At 45.3% G+C, this 23,129-nt stretch overlaps 1 protein-coding gene across 1 annotated transcript in view; it reads left to right on the top strand.

The window, feature by feature from the left end:
* DNAH3 (dynein axonemal heavy chain 3) overlaps positions 1 to 23,129 on the top strand; it is a 1,861,430-nt gene that overhangs the window by 919,829 nt on the left and 918,472 nt on the right. Inside the window, exon 37 of the mRNA XM_069647670.1 lies at positions 5,664 to 5,764. Within this exon, the coding sequence (XP_069503771.1) occupies positions 5,664 to 5,764 (101 nt within the window). The remainder of the gene's footprint in view (positions 1 to 5,663; positions 5,765 to 23,129) is intronic.

The following is a 23,129-nucleotide window of genomic DNA, read 5'->3' as shown; positions in this document are numbered from 1 at the left end:
GATTGAGAAAGGAGAAAAGGCTGGCACAAGGAGTAGCAGAGGAGGTGGAGGAGAGATTATTATCAGAGCAGGTAGGGTAAAGAGAGGAGCTTGGGGCAGGAGATTTGGAAGAGCAGGTGAAAGGAGGAGCTGAGGAGCGGGAGGATAGGATAATCCTAGTTAAGGCAGAGAAGGAGTAGAGGAGATCGAGATAAGTGAATTGGAAGAGAGGACATCATGCACCCAATGCCAAAGGGGTGCTTGAGGAGCCAGTGGAGAGTCCGCTTCCAAATGAAGAGGTAGAGAGAGGACCGACGTATGACATTCTATCAGGGCTATAAGGTCAGGATTGAGGGTAGAACAGGACCATTACGCAGGGAGGTTGTCAGACGTCCAGTGGCAAGCTCATAAAACCTCTGAGCCTGCCTTTCCTGCTTGCCCTGGAAGTAGGTGCTGGCCACTTGGAACAAGTTAGTGTGCATCTGAATTAGGAAAACAAAAAGCACAGGTGCGTGGCAGATGAGCGCTGCACCGTAGCCCTTGAGATTAGAAGAAAGATTGTAAACTATTTATGGGAGACAGCAAAGAATCTGTTAATGGATTAAGAGAACCTACCTCTGCACCTGACACAGACTAATGCACAAAGTGAATCGAGCTATTGTGTTTCAGATGCCCTCAGCAGGCCCGGCTCTAGAAATTTTGATCTGGGTGGGCCAGGGTTGTGATCAGGTGGGCCCACATTCCATTGGGTGTGGGTCTAGGAGTACCCTCAACAAAATGCTGGTGTTGATCCAGATTTCCCAGATCTGTGATCCAGCAAAAAATGTCTTCCCAGATAAACTGTACATAGCAAAAGAGAAGCAAGGAAAATAGTGTTGCAACATGAATCTACCTATCTTCCCTTCGCATCTGCTCTCCCCTTTCTGGTATATCTGATCCTCCTTCACCTTTCACCGTCCAGTCACCTTCTCTCAGCTGCCCTAACCACGTTCCCATTTACCTCCCCTCCGACCTATTCAAACCAGCACCCAGCATATCTTTCCTGGACTGGCTTGGGAGAATTGAAGGTGATGCCGCCGCCTCCTCCTCCTCCTCCTCCTCCTCCTCCTCCTCCTCGTGCTCCTCTTCCTCCTCCTCTGAGAGGGCTGAGCAGTGAGGTCTACAGTCTTTTTTACCATCTAAGATGGTGTTCGCCCTGAGCACTGTGGCTACTTCCAGCAGGCCCGAGAAGAGATGCTTTGGTCCCTCCATCTTGTTGTGAAAGATAGACCCCCCCACCCAGAATACTGAAGCAAGGAATAGGAGATTTTGTTTCCTACAAAATTTCATTTTTTTCAAACTCCTTTAAATTTTAAGAACAGAACATACCATGTCCAATCAATACAGGTAGTCTTGTTGATCTTAACAATATTTCGAGCACAACATATCCTCCTATAACATACACATGTATACAATCCTCCCTTCACCCACCCATTCCACAACCCCCCTCCTTTCCAATTGAACCCCTAGAGTAGTCCCATTCGGAATGTCTCCCATCAATGGTTCATGTCCAAAATTACAGTTGGATTAGTTGCATTTTTGCAGCACAGTTTAATTGAGTTGAAAGTGCTAGGGAGTGCTGGGGCTTTAAGGGCTGCATCAGAAGACAGACAGTGCTGGTTGAGTGGTTTGTGGCGTCCTGGTATCACTCCTGGTGCGGCGTGCCCCTGTACATCATTGTTTGGTACATACTGTTTACATACTGGTTATAGAAATGCAATTGTCCATGATGACTCTTTGTTTGATGTGTTTACTTTGATTACCTATTGAATGACACAATTGTGTTCAATAAATGGGGCCCGGATATTTTCAAAGTTAGATGTGTGTGTGTCCTAATCCCTGTGCTGCCAATCTATTAAACCATGAGTGAGGCTTTTTGGAATTGCTTATAATGCGAACTGAATCACTTCTAGTGGCACTAAATTTTAACAGATAAGGTATACTGAAATTAAAAAATATGCCCAGGATCACACACTTTGGTCAAGTGGTATAGCCATAATTTGAGCCTAGATGTAGATGCTTGATCACATCTTCAGAACTGAAGTTAGTACAAGAAAATGAACAAGTCACATAATACACCAACCTGACAATATATGCATCATTGTAGCAAGTACTGGAAAAGTAAAGAGTAAAACACAGGTGAAAATAATCGCCTTTGCTCTTTACATTATCACTACGTGTGTGGAAAAGTGTAAATCACTTCCACAATTAACGATCGAGGGAGCTATCCACAATGGATTCTTTTGGACTCTGCCCGCTTTTTTTTCAGGTATAAAAGTCGGGCAGGTCCCATAGGAATCTATTGGTTTTCCGCCAATGTAAAAATACATGCTGGTGGAATACCAATCAGATTTGGTAGAGGGACCTTGTTAAGTCTGATCTGCTTTCCAACTTCACCTGTCAAATCATACAAAATCCTGCAGCTCATAAAAAGTGGAGCTACATGCATTTAGTGCCACTCTTCCACTCCGCTTGACCTGAAAAATGATCCCCTATAACAAACTTTATTTTCCCCATCCTGAATGGAAGCCTACAAGCTCCAGCATAGCAATTAATGAGAACTTACAAAAAATCCTAAATGCATAACAAGGTTATTGTTTCACAGAGCTTGTTCTGTATCCCCTTACTTACTAATTGCCCAGCAATCAGACTTAAATAGCTTCTTAAAACCCTATTTAATTTTTTTAAACAGCCACAGCAAGGGTCACTGCATTTTTAACATTTCTCATCTCTAATCACTTCCTGTTGTAAATAATCTGCCTCTGAGACACGTTAATAACATAAGATCTCAGTGGGTGGGCCTGATCGTCATGGCAGTTAAGATTTCGGGGTAGAGAGTAGAGCAGGCGGGGCATTGACATTTATAACCTATTCTGATTGCACTCTTTAGAAAATATTTAAATACTGCTTTTTAGTTATAAAAGATGTACACCTTTTATACTTTGCCCGCAACATTATAGAAAACACTCCGCTTTCTTGTTATTTTACGGGTGTTCATGTTTCATTTCCGGCACTGCCTAAACACCCAGCACCCAGGATTTACATCATACTTTCCAAACAAATCCCACAACACACATGACATATTCTGTTTGCATGCACACTCTGTAACGTTACTCAAACAGAATGAGGTTATCAAGTCAATACTTATCAGTTTGAATCATGAAATGTTCAGTCGGAGTAGACTAGACTTCCAAACAAAGATACATTCTATTTAGGTTGGAGCCCCACTGGTAAGTATGCATGAGAAGATCTGAAACTGGTCAATACTTGCCAACCTAGCCTTGTCATTTTCAGGTAGGACCAGCTCAGTGAGGTGCAGCTTGATTCCCTAGGCGTAGCAAGCAAGACACCCACATTCACCTAGGGAGACAAACGGAAGCTAACATGCATTGGCAAAGCCCACAGGTTGAGCTTTTGATTAGGCATGGATAGGCATTTGCCAGGCACTGCCATAAGGTTACCACCTGGCCATAAGATGGGAACAGCTAGAAAATGGTGCCAGTAACTGGGCATTTGAGGGCATTGCCTGGCAAATGTCTGCTAATACCTATACACAAGCCAAAACTGCTGGGTTTGTGATTGTTTGTTTAAGACAGGACTTCAGTGCAAATCACAGAGGCATTGACAAATATATTGCTTATAAAATCAACTGACTGAAGACACACAAAGAGAATTTACTACACCAGGAGCTCATTTACAGAGGCAAAAGAATGCTTAGCTATAACACTGGCAAGCCCTATTCAGCAACACGTTTGGTTTTACTTTGTGATAGAGCTTGCTCTAAGAGTTCTTGAAAGGTTAGGTTTTGATGGTGAAGCATTGACATAGCCATGGCTAGTCGTTAGGTGGGTAAATGACCAGACACACCCATAGGATGTGTGTTTCTCCTCACATTTTATTGCCATCCTATCTGTGTTCCACAGCATCCGTTCTGTTTGTAGCTAATAGATTAAAAAAAAGTCTCTGAATCAATTAGAACCACCGTCATTGCTCTGGCTAGCCTTCCATACCAATGTTTGCATATCAGCCTTGGCCCTGTCACTAATGCCAGAAGCCCTTCCCAAACTGCTAGACCACAGGGCCTAAACATGCATGTGGTTGCTTGTGTTTCAGTGGAGAGGGAACATGGCCTAGCAATTCAGATTGAACTGCACCTTTTGGTGGCAGCACCAAAAGTCATTTGCTAATGGCTTGTCCCCTTCAATAATAGCATAGACATACTACAGAATTATGTCATGGAATGTTGTGCAGAGCAACGGTAGTGGTAATGTTTAATTCAAAGCTTTGCATTTATCACTTTTTGATTTTACTACACTCTCCCCTACAGAATTACATTTTTGTTACTACCAACCTTATCCTTTCACTTATACTCAAGTAGTTAATGCAGCAGAATATATATTTTGAATGTAATTTGTAAGGGTCCCCAGTGAGTTGACGCACCTTCTGCAGAAATCTGCATTCAAGCAACTTTACCTGTCATTTATTGTTTGATATAGTTAACCATTTTATTAAGCATGATGTGAAAAACCACTATATTCCCACAAAAAATAAACATACTTTAATTGACAGAAACCAACATTGTGATTTTAGGTTTCCGAAAATAGTTGTAGGCAGCCTGCTTGAATATTAGAGGTTTGACTGGTCAGTTGTACTTTTATGGCTGTGGGTCATAAATCATTGTGTAGGGCAAGAAAACAAATCCTGGCTGGGCCTCCTGCAATTCAGCTTCTCAGAATGATGTCTCCTTGACATCTACCCCCCACTCCCTCGGTTACCAGTGGTGTACAACATCACTCGAATGGCAGCCTTTCTAGGGGGGGGGACAGAGGCAGGCTGTGGGGGGGCCTGGACCCCCTGGCCCCACTGCTGGAGCCGGGCCTGCCTCACAGCATGCACAGGTGCACATCTAAACCACAATAGCTGGATTCACTTTCTTGTATTAGCGTGCAACTACATTAGAATTTGGAGCCAAAGGCACAACCTCATTGAGCTGCAAACTCTCAGAGGACAACTCAATTGTTAAAAATCGGCCAGTACTGTGAGTGACGCTGGAGAGGGGGCGAGAGTGACTTTTGAGAGACATTTGTTGATTTACTTTGAATATCAACCCAAAAGGACTGCCATTCTGACCTACAGTGCTACTGTTTTGAATCTCGTCTTGGCCCTCGTTTGTGTTTATTGCTGAATAACCCTTTCCATGTTAAACTTAACAGTAGCTTTGAGTCTTTTGTGGAGACCACTTGGCTTCATGACACCACACACAGAGTTTCATACTTTTCCCTCCGCCCGTCTTAAGTTTGTGCATTCCTCAACGACTCCGACTACGTATTTAAAAATGCATTGCGGATTTGTGAGCCTGTTCTTTGGCAAGAGAATACTAAATGGCTGCCTTTGGTGCCACCAGCAGGATTGTTTATGGTGATGTCAAACTGGTCCCACAGGACCAGACATGTCCCTGCTCCTTAGGAGCAGGTGTGTCAACTTACCACTTTGCTTGAGGCGACATAAATCCTTGCATTGTACCTGAAAAGTTAGTTCAACCACTACTATGAAACAATTGAACAAATTGCTTTAATACCAACTGCCAGAAGTTAATGCTAAGCAGCACTGTGCCTTGACTTTCTTTGCCTCGTGCTTTCTTCCAGCTTTGTTTAATGAGTGGTGAGATCATTCAAATGAACTCCAAAATGAACCTGATCTTTGAGCCAGCAGATTTGGAGCAGGCATCGCCAGCAACTGTCAGCAGGTAACACTGATGATGCTTGGTGTGTGGCAAGATTAAATGTGAAATGAAACCCATTCCCACTTCCTGAAAATGCCAATTACTGAGTTGTCTAGAGGACTTAGAAGCTTGGATGGCTTCCCACTGTTTGAAGCTGAATACTTGTAAAAACCGAATTTTTATTATTTTCTCACTCTCAACACCCCTCCCTAGTTTGTATGCTTAATTGTCGTCTGTCTTTTATTCCTCACGTGCATAGGATTGTGAAATCTGCACATGTTCACCACTTAACATTAATTTTAATCTATTGTACATTTTAGACTCAGTGCAATCACTTTTATTTAATCAAGAATTGGCTTTGGAAACTATTTTCTTTGGTCTTCCCCAAACTACCTTGGCACCTCTAAAAGATATATTTCATGTTGCCGCTCGATGAGTATCCTGTGCCAGGAAATGTCACCATATCACCCTGATTTTAATTTCTTTGCAATGGCTTCCTTAAAATGGTCATCATATCACCCTGATTTTAGGTTCTTTGCAATGGCTTCCTTTAAATGGTCATCATATCACCCTGATTTTTAGATCTTTGCAATGGCTTCCTTTAACTGCTCGAATTGAATTTAAATGAAGGCGCAATACATACAAAGCGATTCATTTTTACACTCCCTTTTACGTGGGTGACAAGTTGAACATCTCTGGCGGCAGGAGTCATTTAGTGGTTGACCTATCGCGACTTGAAGTTTCCAAGTTTAGATGCATTTTTTCATCTAAACGTTCTTTTTCAGGTGCTGCTGTTTTAATTGGGACAGTTCCCTCCCCACCCCCAACCTTTGTAAGAACTCGGATTTTCTTAAATTCAGAACACTTTTGAAAGCGTGATTATGGAACTCATCATTTTTAAATCTTTCAGAACAAGTTGGTTGCTACCATCTAATCTTTGCAAGTTGTACCTGCAACTTCCACATACGACTTATTAGCTGGATTTTATTGTGTTGTATCCCTTTTTTTGGCCTGCTGTATTGCAATTGTATGTTCTGTATTTTATTCATATGTGTTCCTTGTTCACAGCTCAGATGCACTTGTGCTTTGTTCGCACATTTTGAGAAATAAAAAAATAAGACAATCAACACATCATACATAGATACATACCGATTTTGTAGACATAGGTCAAATAAATGTCCTGACAACAACAACGCTCTCCCAGCAACTGTGGCACCAAACTGTGTTTAACCTACGTTCCCTCCTTTCACCACGCTCCCCCTTTCATTCATGTGTGTTCAGTATGGTTATGTTTTATATTGTGAGTGAATGTTGGTGTATCGACCCCCGGACAGACTAGTCGTTAATGTATTCCTACTCTGCACTTGGCGGTCCTCCAGCAGCTCTGGAATCGCTTCATAATTAACTTTGGGGAGTTTAAGCTTTTGCGTGTCCCTTCACTCATACTTCGATATCGGTCTTGCTCAACTTCCCAATCTTAGCAGTATGCACCTACTCTCAGCATCTTTCTTCTCAAACCCTTCTCCTGCCCTGTTTGACAAAGAGAGAGGTTGATAACATTGTATTAAAAGTATGCTGTCTGTTTTGCTGTTTCTATATTCTTAGAACTGTTTTGATTGACTAAAAGATTTCTCCAAAGTGGAATGCAACCGAGAAGGAATGTGCAGACTCCCACAGCCCTCCAGCCCTCCAGTCCATGATCACACTCCCTTCCCAGTGCCCTTCTGCCTCACTGTGAGTAAACTGTTGGAGTGCCATCTGTCCCGCGGACACAGTGTAAGGGCAGAGGAAAGTTTCTTCTGTATCATAACTGCTTCCCTTGGGAACCACTGTTCGGGAGATGGAGAGGAACATCCAATTCCTCTGCTGCACCAACAATGAAATTGTACTGACCTTGTGTGGAGATGAGGTGGTAGTAGAATTCTTTATAAACCTTAACATAACAAATGTGTGTAGCCTGGTGGTACCTGTCTACGGGCTGTTTTCCACCCCTATAACCTGCATTTATTCAGCACATTTGAACAATCACTTTAGCTGATACCCAGGAGAGGTGAAAGGGGCATGAAAATGGTTATTGCCCTTCGGCGGACCATACAACAACTATTCTCCCCGGCTTGGTCATCTGACATTAATATGTGACCTTGTCTTTGCTGCAGAAATATGTTTACTTGATGAGCACACGAAAACGTAGGCTTTCATTGCTGTTTCATTGCGGTAAATGGAAGTGAATGTCCAAGATGGCCATGCATCAGTGCCATATTTTCGGGCTAATTTTCACACACGCACTACACCATGTCATGATTTGGCATCTGGCGTAGGGGAGAATGGTGCCTCCCCAATGTTGACTCCTGCTCCTTACTAAGTTGGTATAATAGTCAATGTATCGCAAACATATCTTGGGAACTTTAAAATGCGTTTTTGTCTGAATGTGATTCTGACTTCCCAGGCATTACGAAGGGACTGCATTAACTCTCCCCAAAACACTTGGCCTAGCCAATTGATAGACAGGGTGGCAATCCAATATCATGCATAAGAGTTGCCAGGCTCTGAAGCCCACCATTATCATAGTTGCTGTCAAAATCCAAACTTTTATTCCACTATGTACTGCCGTCATCCCTCTACCTCAACACTCTTGCAGGGATAGTTGTGCCAGAACAAGTGTGCCATTCCTGAAAGTATAAAGAAAGAAAAATGTTAAGGCTGTCGAATCAATCAATCAATCTTGCTTTATTTCGATAGTCATCAAAGTACATAGAAACAATAACACATTACATCATAATTGACATCCAAGCATTATTAAATAAAAGAACAAAGGGTTCTTATCAAAAATACATTTCCTGACTACTAGGGGGCGCGGGGCAAGATGGCTGCTTGAGTAGACAGCTTCCGCCCCCTCCAGCAGTATTGAGGAGATAGAGCCCCTGCGCCCATGGAAAAGTGCAATTAAATGCAGTGGTGGAAAGTTGACTGTCTTGTGCCTTCCCACATCCGAGCACAGTGCCGGAGGTCCACGAGAAAGGGGAGGAAGCAGTAGTGCGGCCCCCGACAGAGACCGTAGTGTGGTAACCATCATACGCAGAAGGAGAACACCACCGCCCAACAAGGCGAAGGGAAGACAGCGGGACTCCAGGCTGAGCAAGGCGACTGCCGGTGTGGACCCCTTTCCCTGGCGCTACACCGCACCCGCAGGTCATACACCCGCAGGAGATATTGGCGGTGTGCCCCCATCCCCGAAAAGCAGAGTGCAGGAACCCGGCCGGGCAGGACTTCGATGGAACGTGGTGCACCCGAAGTGAAACTCACCCGAGAGAGGTGAGCAGTGGTGACGGAGGCCGCCCGGCGGGGAGTAGACAACTCGCCCCGTTGCAGAGGGACACCCGCGATCGTAGAGGAGGTGGGTGTCGGGGTCCGGCTTGACTGAATTCCACAGGAGCTGATGCTGGCCCCACAGACCCTCACCAGGAGTTCACCTCTCAACCCTAAAGTAAAAGCTGAGCTGAGAACCCCAAGAAAGGGAAAGGGGAATTTGGATAAAATAACAACGGAGACACTGCAGCCCTGCAACCTTCTGGTAGGCTCTGGTATCTGTAGTAAACAAATACACTTCATTACTTATACATTAGTGTAAACCTTTTTCTCTAAATTATTTTTAAAACAAACTAACTTCTTTACCTCTTATACCTCTGTTTAAGACATAGAGGTTAATTATCTTTATGGAATATCTTGTAAACTGTTGTAATGTTTAATGCATATTGTCACTAGCCATTCCAGTCTCTTTAATATCCTAAAGAAAAATGACTCTTGGAAACACCTTACAAACTTAGATATTCTTCTTTGACTTTTAAGTTCATTTAACTCCAGTAAGTTCGAATTTTCAAATACTCTTGACAAATGCAGTCTTTCTTGAAGTATTGAATTCTCTTTTGTGTGAAAATTGCATTAAGTATAAACTCATAAACTTTCTTGAATGCTACTGCTTCTGCGTGTGAATCTTTTCTTTGTTACACATATAAATATATAGTTACTTTCTTGAATAACTTATTCACTCTCTGCAACCATGCGATTAACATGCGAAATCACAAGACGTGAGAAATTGTCCTTGCGGTAAAAAATTACACGCGCATCTTATAAATACACGCGCACGTGAAACACGCGCACCTTAAAAAATACACGCACACGTTAACAAATTCACGTGTACGTGAAAAACACGCGCTTGCACTGAAAAACTATGCGCGCTAGTTCCAATGGACCTGCGCTCTATCGCCAACCGAACTTGGGCTATTACTTGCGACGTCTCTCACGTGAAAATAGTTCACACGCCAAAAACAACTCACGCTCAATAAAAATTGACTCATGCTCTACCGCAATCCAACACGCGCTCTCATACGTAACGTCACTCACGTGAAAAATGTACACACGCTAAAAATTACCCGCGCTCAGTTAATATTGGCTCGCGATCTATCGCAATCCAACACGCGCTCTCGTACGTAACGTCACTCACGTGAAAAATGTACACGCGCTAAAAATTACCCGCACTCAGTTAATATGGGCTCGCGCTTTATCGCAATCCAACACGCGCTCTCATACGTAACGTCACTCACGTGAAAAATGTACACGCGCTAAAAATTACCCGCGCTCAGTTAATATGGGCTCGCGCTCTATCGCAATCCAACACGCGCTCTCATACGCACGCGCTCCCAGCGACGTTGCTGAAGACACGAAGACTTGCGTGCACGTTAGTCAGTCTTGAAACACATTTCACGCTATTAACAACTTTAAAACTTGCGCGCAGTCTTTTCAATTATTTTCCGTATTGTATATAAACTGTAAACGTTTTCTCTTCTTATAGTAAACTTTAAACTTCTAAACTCTTTAAGTTTCTGATATAAAATGGAAGTTCACTGTGAGAATCTTTGAGCTTTTAAAAGGAACGATCCCACCTGATGTCTTCTTGATCACTCTGGCTCAGCAACGATTTTCTCACTTCTTTAGTAAATCTTCCGAACTCTGAAAGGCCTCACTTAAGGAGCTTAACTAATGTACAACCAGCCACTGAATTACTTTGGATGAAAGGCAGTTTAGAATCTTGCTCACCTCCCAAGAATCCAACCCATTATCCTATCCACCAATCAGACAAACCAAACATACTATTGTTCCTTAAACCAATCAGATTAAGTTTCTTTCTCTCCATCTTGACTTGGGCAACCACAATGTTAATTCTATGTACATACTTTTCTGATTACTACTCCAGCCAGCCCTGACAGCGGGCAGACTGGGAACGCAGATTAGGAAGAAGTGCAGTGAGCCATCCAGAAAGCCAGGTACGCCAGGGCCCCTAAGAACACTGCACCTAGAGGCCATGTGAGCCCCTGCTGGAAAGGGGCCGGGAAGAGTGGTGAAGGGCCCCGAGAGTCGGGAAACCTGATATAATCGAGGGTCACCCCACGGGCAGACAGGAACCGGGAAGTAGGGTGCACAGTGTGGAGGAGAGCGGAGCACAGATTAAACAGCACCCTCCATAGCTCTGAGAGCCTTGGAACGGAAAGCGGACTCCTCCAATGGGGGAACCGCTGCGCATGCAGAGCCAGCGGTAAAGGTGACACCAAGTGAAATCAGCCTGGCCTAAACATAAATACTCCACCAGAGCTGGATGAAAAGTACACGTGGGGTGAGATCCATCCAACCTGGGACCACCCCAAGCGATTTAACGTTGCAACGTGCTTGAGGCCTCGAAAGAGACAAAGAATCCACACCAGTGTTGTGACACCAGGAGAAGGAACCTGCTAAGGGGGGCAAGGACATCTGCTAGGGAAAGAGAAGCACAAGATAACAGGGAGAAGCCTCCTACCCACTCTAACCCCCACCACCCAGCGGAGGGAGGCCAAACAAGTGGGACAGTGGAAGAAGGACTGAGACACAACACCCACAAGCCAGCGGGACTAGCGCAAGAAAAGCAGGGGAGGTTCCCAGTGCCACAGTGGTGGATGAGTCACGGGAAATACCGGGATAGCAGTCCCCTGGAACACTCGTGAAACGAGGAGGCTAACCTAGTGCTGGTGACCAGACAACGCACAGGGCTCAGTCATAAGAGAAAGCCAACACCCGGAGGGGCCCCAACTCACAATCTAGAACCCACAGGAACATGCTGTTAAGCGTAGGTAGCGGGGAGTGAACGAAATAACTGAGTCAGTGGCCCCACGGGTAGCTGACACAGAAGGTGGAGAAAGAGAAAAGAAGCAACAGGATAGATATGAACATGCGCAAAATTAAATAACGGATCGGCACACACATCAACAGAATCTGCAACGAGAGAGAACGGAGGACGTCTCCCAGAGGGCAAAGGCAAACGGAAGAAGAAAGGCCCAAAAGCACAAATGCCAACAGGCATGGACCTCTCCAAGTTTTCCACCCAAGGGGACACTGGGCACATCCTGGCGGAGATTAAGGCTCTTAGAGGGGATATACAGGCGTCACTGGTGGATTTGAGGGCAGAGTAACCACAGTGGAAGGGAAAATTGAAGAACTTGAACACAACCAACTTAATGCTGATATGGTGGAAATGCAGTTGGATGCAAGAATGATGGAACTGGATCTCAGAGAAGAGGAGGTAAGGCTCAAAATTGATGACCTTGAAAATAGGGAGACACGTAACAACATAAGGATTTTGGGCCTGAAGGAATCAGACAGAGAGACCCCACGTCAGGTTGAAGAGAAAGTACACGCACAAATACATAGACTCTTTGAAACGGAAGGGGGCAAGACGTTGCAACTCGAGAGGGCGCACAGAGGAGGATGACCATACGGGAACAGCCCTTGCTCCATAGTGGCCAGATTCTTAAGCTATAAGGACAGACTGGAGGTCTAAACAGAGCAAAGCAACAACAAGAGATAGAATTTTAAGGCTCTAAAGTTTCCATATATCAAGATCTCTCAAATCTCACACTAGCGCGGAGAAGAGGCTGCAGGCCACTCACAACATGGCTACGGGAGAGGGGGATCCGATACAGATGGGGTTACCCCTTCTCTCTGGAATTCGAAGCTGAAGGAATGGAGTACAGGCTGACATCGGCAGAGGTGGCAGAATAGGCACTGAGAAAACCTCACGTCGGACAGGCAAACTCAGCCAAGAGGTCCGCAAGGCCCTCAGGACCCACCTACAGACGGGGCACAAACCAGGCCTGCCCCGGGCCCACAAAGGAGGAGAGGACAGACGACGCGGAAGTCCATGAGGCTCAATGGACCCTCACTGTGAAAAGTGCCAGCACCACAAGAGCAGCAGACGGAGTAAGACAGCAGAGAGGGGTAGGTGAGCTGCTGTAACTCGAACCACGAGGACCGGGCAGATGCTTGGGAAAATCCAGAGGATTGCTGTAGGGAGGCAATATCAATCCCTCCAAAGTGTCCCCCGGTGGCGACAGGGGGCGTCACCCACATTTATGTTCAAAACTCTTTGGTGTTCTTGTTAGTTATAATGCAAAGTAGTAAGTTGGGTAAGGTATTTGGCGCCACAATGGCAAATATTAGGTACTTTGAGCACAATCCTCCAATGAACGGAAATACAGAACTTAAGGGGGCATCAACAATGGGTCAAAAGGATATAGGTGCAAAGGGAAACACCTGTGATGGGGAAAGGTGAAGCAACTAAGGGTCTGAAGGTGGGCACGCTTAACGTGAAAGGACTGAATTCCCCTACTAAGAGGTCTCTAGTTGTAAGGGAATTTCGGAAAGCCTCCCATGACATTTTATTCTTGGAGGAAACACGGCTGATACAGGGGAGGAGCGGGCACTAAGAGGGTGAGGAATAGGGCATGTCCACTGGGCATCAGGGAATACCAAAAAAGGAGGAGTGGGCCTAATTCTCAACAAGCACTGCCGGTTCCAAGACTGTGAATTTACGAACCTATTAGAGGGAAGACTGCTAATATTGGAGGGTACATTGGAGAGAGCTAAGATGTTATTGGCAGCAGTATACGCCCCGAATCAGGGACAAGAAAGGTTCCTAAAGGAAACCCTGGACATAATACAGGAGCAGGAGGCGGATTTATACATTATTGGGGAGACCTTAACTCCTGGGCAAATGAAACCTGGGATAGGAAGGCAAGGGAGGGGAACATAGACAAACGGGTGGATAAATGGGGACACCTGGGTTTGGCATTGGACCGGAGAAGTTTATTGGATGTATGGAGGATAAAGCACCTGAGGGAGGAGGGATACACATTCTTTTCAAAACCACATAAAACATACACAAGGATTGACTACCTCCTTATAAACAAGGACCAGACCTCGAGGGTTATGAATAGCAACATAAGGCCTGTGGGATGGTCCCACAATGAAATGGTAACCGTGACCCCGGACGTCAAGGGACTCCATAGATCCATGGGTTCATGACGGTGTAATGACTCGCTCTGGAATGATCCCATCTTCTCCGACCACCTGGCCAAAGAGATAACTGAATATTTTAGTTCAATGACACCAGGGATGTGAATGTGGAAACGGTGTGGGATGCGGGGAAAGCCACCGGGAGAGTTCTGTTGATAAGAGAGGAGGCAAGGAGGACGAGGGAGAGGGGCCTGGTGTAAGAACGACTCTGTAAAGGAATAGTGGAAAGGGAAGAGAGGATGCATGCCACAAAGGAAGACGTAGAGGAGCTAAGAGAGCAGGGGATGGCTAAAAGGGCAGATCTAAAGGCGCCGAGCATGGGAGAAACCCAATAGAAATTGAGATATTTGAAACAGAAGTATTATGAGAAGGGCGACAAGGCTGATGCCCTCCTTGCTGCAAGACTCAGGACCCAGAGGGCAGAAAGGTGGGTGACAAAGTGGAAGACCTGGGGGAGGGGAAGGGAGACCCACACGCACCAACCGACATTGCTGAGAGATTTGCCCAATATTACGAAACACTGTACGCCACTGAAGCACAAGGCACAGAAGAGGTGGTCAGGGAATGCTTAAGGGGGGTACACATGACTAAATTCCAATGCCCAGAGATAGAGCACCTAGACAGCCCGATCACAGCCGAAGAGGTCCAAGATACAATATCACGCCTCCCGAACGGGAATGCCCCGGGGGAAGAAGGCTACACTATAGTGTTTTACAAGATACACACGGGAGTCCTGACACAACAAATGGTAAAGTTGTTCAAGCACAACCTAGACACTGGGAAGGTCCCCGCAACATTTCGCAGGGCCTTGATATCGGTCATTCCAAAAGAGGGGAGGCACCCGACCCATTGTTCCTCATACCGCCCAATCTCATTCCTAAACGTAGATGAGAAAATATTCATGATAATCCTGGCAACGAGATTTGAAGAGAAGTTCCCTTTCCCTTGGGGGGAAAAGATAAGGAAAGATAACCTGATAAAGGGGATTGAGGTGGGAGAGCAGAAGCATAAAGTAAGCATGTATGCAGACAATATTCTTCTGTACTTATCGGACACAGGGGAGTTGGTGCAGAGGGTGTTCAGTCATTAGGGAATACGGGAAAGTGTCAGGTTTTAAGGTAAATATTGATAAGTCAACCCTCCTCCCTCTAGGAGAAGGTACTAAAGAACAGCTCAGGAGATGGTCTGACCTGGGGATACTGGTGGAAAGAGATAGCATACGGTACCTAGGGGTGCGAATATCGAGGGAACTAGGTAAACTATATGAATGTAACTTCCCTCCACTCCTGCACAAGCTTTCTGAAGATCTACAGAAATGGTCGAAATTGACAATCTCATGGCTGGGGCGGCTAAACTCATTGAAAATGGTACTTCCCCTCAGAGTGTTATACTTATACGAGGCTCTCCCAATAGAAATCCCAGAGATACACTTCGTAGAATAAAAAAGAAAATGATAAAACTCCTGTGGCAGGGGAAAAAGCAAAGGGTAGCCTACAAGCTACTGGTCCAACCCAAAGAGAAAGGAGGGGTGGGACTGCCAGAGATGCGAACATACTATATGGCTGCCTAATTTAGAGCTCTGGCCTCACATTTGTGCATGGATAAAGACAAACAGTGGGTGGAGATAGAGAACTTTCTTTTCCGTCTGGTCACATTGGGGGAATGGCTCTGGGCCCCGCTCAAAGCAATACCAAGCAGGGTCCACACACATAGGATTTTGGGCCCGCTATGGAGGTTGTGGAAGGTCAGAAAGGAGATGGAAGAGGTTACAATGTGGCCGTCTCCACTGAGCCATATATGGGCCCCTCCCATACAGGATAACATACCAGACCATGAGAGATTCCAAGACTGGTTTGAGGTGGGGTTGGAGAGAGTGGGACAGGTATTAAAGAAGGATAAATTCATAGACATAGCGGACCTTGAAGTGGCCCTCGGAATAGGGAACATCTCAGTCTTTAAGTATTTGCAACTAAAGGGAGTATTAATGGCGGAGGCGTGAAAGATGGAACTACAGAGGGAATTGACATATACAGAAAGGGTGTTGGATACAGCGGGGGGCACTAGCGGTCTCATTTCAAGAATGTACGAAGCGTTGCTCGAAGCTAATGGGGAAGATGTGACTGTACTCAAGATGAGATGGGATAGGGACCTGGGGAGGGAGATGGACGCAGAACATTGGAGGAAGCTATGTTTAAACGCCCATCGCACGTTAGTGGCTTGTCAATATAAACTGCATGGGCTCAAGCTACTGTATAGATGGCAGTGGGACCCGGCAAGATTAGGGAAAATGTTCACGGGGTGGACCCCCACTGCTGGAGGAAATGCAGACAAGTAGCCGACTATTGGCACATGTGGTGGAGTTGTGAGAAGGTGCAGAAATTCTGGAAGGAGGTACTAGGGTGGATAAGGGGCCTGGAAGGAGTAGAAAGAAGTATGGATCCCTTACTGGTCCTATTTGGGATGGAAACGTCTGAAGACGAATGGGTGAGGCTTCCACATATGCCACACTATCTTTTACTAGCAGCTAGGGCATGCCTGGCAGGGGGATGGAAAAGGGAGAGTCTCCCAAGTGAGACAGAGTGGGCAGCTAAGGCACTGGCCCTGTACAGGATGGAGGAACTGACCATGCAAATACACAACCGAGCTCCGACCAAAGCTATGGAATGGGCAACTTTCTTGGCAAAATATGATCTGGAAAACCTGCAGGAGCTAGAAGTGCAGGAGGAGACAGGTGTGGTGGTGGGCTAAAGGGAGAAGGGAGCAACTGTCCTACCTCCACCACAGACGACAGGAACAGGGTGATATAACGCCAAATACTAAGGTGCCACCATCGAGACCTGAATATCACAGAATGCACCCACAAGGACAGGACCTAGTGACCCGGAGAGATCTGTCAGGATTCGCCCCTGGAAATTATGGAGTTTGTGGCGGTTGTAGCTGAACTAACCTACGAGGCAGTGCAGTCCTCACTCAAGATGGCAGCTTACACTTTAAATCTAGGCCACGCCCACAGCCCAGCGCATTGTATCTGTTTTTTCCAGTTTGTTCAACGCTGCTGTGCTTTTGCTCAGTTTCCACTCCTTGGATCTTCGTTGCCCTTCCAGCCCATCTACCTTCTCTGCCCTTCGTGTCACTACCTTCTGTAGCGACCGTGTTACTTCCTCGCTACTTTCCTTCTAGTCTTTCGTTTCTTAGTCTCATCCTTCTATTCTTTATACTTACTTCTTTCCGTTTTTCACTGTCTACAGTACTATTGTACTTCTACCTTTCTGTCTCTTTATACACCTTCCTCCATCTTGCTCTTTATTCCGAACTACACCCTGGGTGATTTCTAAGGTTACTTGGCTTCCTGTGTCTGTGTTTTTCCTCGCGGTCGCAAGCCGCGTTTACATTCTCTGTGATTGCAGTTCGGCTTCCGACATACCGGGTGTCATTTACTTTAGGTAAGCAGCTTTTCTAAATACTTCCTTTCCATTATACTTTTCTTCTGTTTCCACTTTCCACACTTACCTTCTGCTTTCTTTAGTTCCTTCTTCTCGGGAGGTGCGCTTGCACTTATCCTATTCTTCCATTTGTTTATACCTTCTTCGTACTTGCTGTACTTCTTGCCAAAGAACCCCTGCTTCCTCTGTCATACCAAGAGGGGAGACTTTGAAATCTACATAAGGAACAGTATTCTTCCTGCATTCATCACTCAAGGACTAAGGAACAGTATTCTTCCTGCATTCATCACTCAAGGACTAAGGAACAGTATTCTTCCTGCATTCATCACTCAAGGACTATATCCATTGGACAAACAGGGTTTTTTCTGCTAAGGCTTTTTCCCTGGAATTTGGGGTTTGGCTCCTCGGGGTCCCCCTGAGGCAGGTTGCCACCTTCCTACCAAGGTGGCCTCTGGGGAAGCCAGACCCTACTTACGCGAACAGAAGAAGAAACCCATTAAAGGCAAGGCGACATCGGACCATAAGAAGTCTAAGAAGAAGAGAAGACTGCTGCAAATTCTCCCAAGGACTTATCCTCGGAAGGCTCAGGTGAGGAGGAGGTTGGGAAGGAGAGTGCCTTATCTGACAAGATCTAAGATGTGATTGCCCTGGAGCCTCCAGAGAACAGTTGGGTTAGGGAGTGGGAGGGGGGATTAAACAGTATGTTGGGAGGGTGGGAAAATATGGAAAACTTGTTTGGTGTCTTAAAATGTGGTAATGTCCACAGGAAGTTTGCGTTGAATTGTAAATTGCATATGCACCAATAAAATAGAATTTGAAAAAAAAATACATTTCCTAAAAAACGTTGAAAATCCCAGGATTATATAAGTATTGTATACAGTACTTTTACAATTATTAAAATGTTTCGAGGTTATAACTTCACGCTGTGATTTGTACATACAAGTATTTCCTATATGAACTTACACAGAAATCTTTTTTAGTCGTTTTTTTCTTCTTGGCCAAGCAGCTGCAAGACATTTAGAAATTGCTACGGTGCAGTCCGTGGTCGATAAAAGCTTTCAATACTGCAGTGGTGTCAGAGTGTATGTATACGTTTGTTCCTTAGCCATGGTTTTAAATATCTATTTCGAAATTCAGATCGCGCTGGGCATAAGAATAAGACATGTTGTGTGGATTCCATGCTTTGATTACATGTTTGGCAGATGTTTGCATAGTCAAGAGTTCCATTTGTTCAGCAATTTGACTATCGGTGAAATACCCATCTTAGTTTTATTATGCGATTTCTAGTAAAATGACTGTGGATAGTCAAGATAGTGTTCATCTTTAATGGACAGGTAGCTTAGAAATTGGTGTCTGTTCTGGCAGTTTAACAGAGACTGCTCTTGGTACCAGTCAAGTCGTTTTTGTTTAATCATGGGTGTGCAATTTACATTTCTGCTCTCAGGGTTATTCCACATTTCTTCTTCACCGATTTCGGGAAGGCGGGGTTTCACGTGTTTAAACCATGGGATTTTTCATATCCCACTTTGGCTAAGAAGATCATGTAAAGCATCTTTATAAACTGATACGTTTGGTTCAGAATGCAACTTCAGACAGTATAGGACCGGCATCATAGCAACCAATGTGTGATTCAGTGTCTATCCCAGCTTTTAGTGCACAGCGGTGTTTGGTGCTGACATTGGTAACCCTATGAGTTGCTTTAGAAATTATTTTTCATTCACAGTAAGTGTTTTGGGATTTGAGCAACCCCATAACTCAGAACCATAAGTGCATGCCTGGCTAGCTTTGGCCTTGTAACGGTTATGGCTGGTTGAATTAACCTACTTCCCTTCCTTCGTGTGAACTTCATAACTGCTCCATCATTTTTGGCCAGTATTATGCTGGAGTTGATGCATTGTTCTTGCCACATCCCCTTCCTATTCATTCTCAAGCCCAGGTAATAAAAAAAAGTACCTTTGTAAATGGGGAAATCGTTATGGATAGATTAAGAGATTGGACTTTTCCACATCCAGGGTCTTCTTTCTTTTATTGAATGTAATTTATGGATAAACATGACGATGTTTTCAACTTTTGTAAAAATTGTTTATCAATTAAATCAAATAAAATAAAAAGAAAATTACTGACCCCTCACATGACGCTGGCACACCTCCCTTTTGCCTGGATTTGGGGGCTCGCTGGGTTTCTGAACCCTCCTCTTCAGTCATTTCTAGGTGAAAGCTATCCAGGGTTCCATACCACTTGACAAACACTGTTACCAGTCTTTGTGAATGGGCGGGTCATTGGATGTAACTGGCAGAGACTGGTAACGGGGGGTTCTGTTTTTCCGGATGTCCGAACCTTAGACTTGATCACCTTCCCCTTCCTTAAACTGATAGTACTCTTCATGTCTCTGCATTGTTCCTTCTCCCACTGTCTCAGCCTATTAGGGCTGACCTGGCCTGCCAGAACCATCCTATTCTGTCTGTCTAGGCCCTACTCTTCCCATCTCCCTTCCTCTATCTTAGATCGCACATGCTTCCTCCCCACTTCCTCTGTACCACTGTCTTCTGATGTTACAACATCTCTGTTCTCCCTTCTAGTTTGCCTGGGGTTCTACCTCCTCTGACAGTTCTTCTTTTCCATTTCTTTGCTTCAGATGTCATCACCCCTTGGCTGCTGCCACCACATACTTCAGCTTACTCTACTCCAATTTTTCCACCATCTTTACTACCACTAGGACTTCCCACTCCTCTCCTGATGTCACTGCCTCTGTTATGATCAGCACCTCCTTTAGTTCACTCTCTGCTCCTGATGTAAACATCTTGTTACTCTCCATTCCTGAGTTTATCAATCCTCCTTATCAATATGTCCTCCTCCTTCCTTTCCACTATGGACACTATGAAGTCCTTCTGCTCCCCTCCTGATGTTACCACCTCCTACCTGTCCACTCCTGAAGTCACTTTCTCCTTCCTCATCCATTCAACTCTTACCACCTACTCCAGCACTCGCCTGCCACTAACTCTTCTCCAATCCTGCAGCCACTTGGTCTTCCACCACCTTCTGTCCTTCAACCCTCCCCAAAGGTGGGCCTCCTGCTCCCTTACCCCACACTGCAGGAAAAAGCTTTCTGGTTTATATAAGGAGATACCACCTGCCCCTGAGTACGACTCTGATTGAGGGTGGAAACCTGTGGTTTCCATGGGTTTGAGGGATATTAGCTTTGTCCCCTAGCTTCCTGTGATTCAGAATTAGGCTGAGGGGACCATTGTAAATCTTTGTGAATCCTGGTGGCTATTTTGGAATTCATATTCATGTATGATGGATCAGGGAGAGCTGTCTCTGCTTCACAGAAGCCCTGTGTGTGTTTGTTTATCAAATACAACAGTTTTGGAGGGTTATGGGAGGTTTACAGTCCTTTTGAGGTTTCCTATGATGGTTCCATTGATTTAGTATGTTTGTGAATGGGCTTGCAGACCTAGAGGTGAGCCAACCTCATGGGACATGCAACAATTAGGCTTGTGGGTCTCTGATTCCACATGGGCCAAGGACTTGGCAAGAGTTGTGTATGGGATACGGCTTGTGGGGTGGCTTAGGCTGGAATAGGGAGCACTTTGGTGGTATCACGATGACTGTCCCCTGCCAAGTGGCCTTGACGGAGAGGGGGAGAGCACTGCATATCTTCCCCTTTATGCACTGGCTCATCATCCACTGGTTTGGGGAGGCACCAGTCCCCCCTGCTGTGCCTTCTTGACCATTCTCAGAGCGAGATAGGGGATGTTGTCCCGTTACCTAGCTAGCTACAGTTCCTTCATGAAACGATGCCGCAAATTTGGTACCTTATAATTTGTAACACTTAACACTCCCCATTCTGGCTATCCCAACATTGCTGGATGACTCTTACAAAATATACTGTGTGACAAGGTCCTTGGAGACCTTGATGACTAGGGGCAACTCCCCGCACCAAAATGCTGGCCGTAGAGGCAGTATGCCGAGGAATCCCACAAGGCCTTCATGCTATCTCAAGCTTCATGTGTAGCAGCCCACATAGACATCAGGGACCTCCCTTATGTGCCTGAGACTTACAGGTAGTGAGTGTACACTTAGATGAGAGAGACATTTGTGGCATAATATGCTCAGCTCATGAACCCTTGCTCATGGGACTCTTCAAGCCACAGTTTGCATCACAATGAAAACAAATCAAATCCTGGTGAATGACAGGTGCGTAAACATCATTTGCAGAGCATGCCATCAGACACACCCACTGGAAAGGGGGAGTTTGAGGCCAAAACAGTAGAACATTAGAACATGGAGACACTGCAGCCCTGCAGCAGTACACCCATGAGGTGTTTTCCTGGAATTAGGCAGCCAGTGAGGCAAGACCCCCTGACTCCACTATGGGGGATACATTTTTAAGGCCTAATTGTGTGGAGCCATGACCCTGTGAATGGATCAAGTAGATCCATGTGTGGAGTTGATATTCCACCGAGAGGGTTTGCTGCCAATTACCACAGAGCTGCCCCAGATTTCCTTCTCAAAAGCCCAGTTACAGTCCAGGGAGGAATGTAAACGGGAGTCTGAAACAGAGTTAGGAGCTGGATAGCAAATACAGAAAGAGGCGAGAGCATAGAAAGTTGTGCAAAAGAGGAGGTAGAGGATCAAATGGAGCAAGGGAGTGCGACAGAGAGTAGAGGAGGAGGGAGAAGAGCACGAAGATAGAGAGGAGAAGAACAGATATGAAGGGGTATAGAAGGAGGAACATCAAAAGGGAGAGAGGAATGAGAGGTAGAGGAGGAACACTGAGAGGAAGAGGAGAAGGAGAAGCTTCAAGAGAGAAGGACAGGAGAGGAGGAAGCAACATCCATAGAGAGAGGAGAAGGAAGGACAGAGAGGAGAGGAAAGACAGTGTGTGTGTGAGTGAGAGAGAGAGAGAGAGAGAGAGAGAGAGAGAGAGAGAGAGAGAGAGAGAGAGAGAGAGCGAGAGAGAGAGAGAGAGAGAGCAGGAGTAGGAGAAACATCATAAGAGAGGAGAGGAGAGGAGGGAAAGGATGAATTAGACAGAGGTTAAGAAGAGAAGAGGATGAGGGAGTAAAACTGAAGAGACAATTAATTGCAAAAGAGTAGAGGGCAGTAGAAGAACTTTGCGAGAAGTGTGCCCCAGAGCTAGTGGATCTGGTTGCAGTCAAAGGTACACATGTAAATCATACAAATAAGTTAGTGAAGACCAACTCTAGTTCAGCCCCGAGAATAGAAGGGCCCACCTAAAGTCCTATCAGTAAGGGAATGGGAATTTACCATGATGTGTAACTGTTCCTGAAGAGTCTTAATGCCTGAACCACATCAGACCACCTAAGCATGGTAGGGTGGGGAGTGCCCAGTAGCAACGAGTTCAGCGGGACTCTCTGATGAATCCTGTGCCAGCTAAGAAAGATTCTGAGAAAGAAAGAAGTGCTCAAAGTGGTATTACCCCAAAACATCAAAGCCCATTATTGAGAATCACACTCCAACTAATTTCTTCATCGGATTTTAACACATGGGGTAATAATTATGATGGGGGGGAGGGTCTCCGCTGCATTTATTTTCGATGTAAT

Source organism: Ambystoma mexicanum, chromosome 2q (genome assembly GCF_040938575.1).
Source record: "Ambystoma mexicanum isolate Mex_15411 chromosome 2q, UKY_AmexF1_1, whole genome shotgun sequence".
Classification (NCBI taxonomy): domain Eukaryota; kingdom Metazoa; phylum Chordata; class Amphibia; order Caudata; family Ambystomatidae; genus Ambystoma; species Ambystoma mexicanum.
This window is presented reverse-complemented; position numbering and strand designations above follow the sequence as displayed.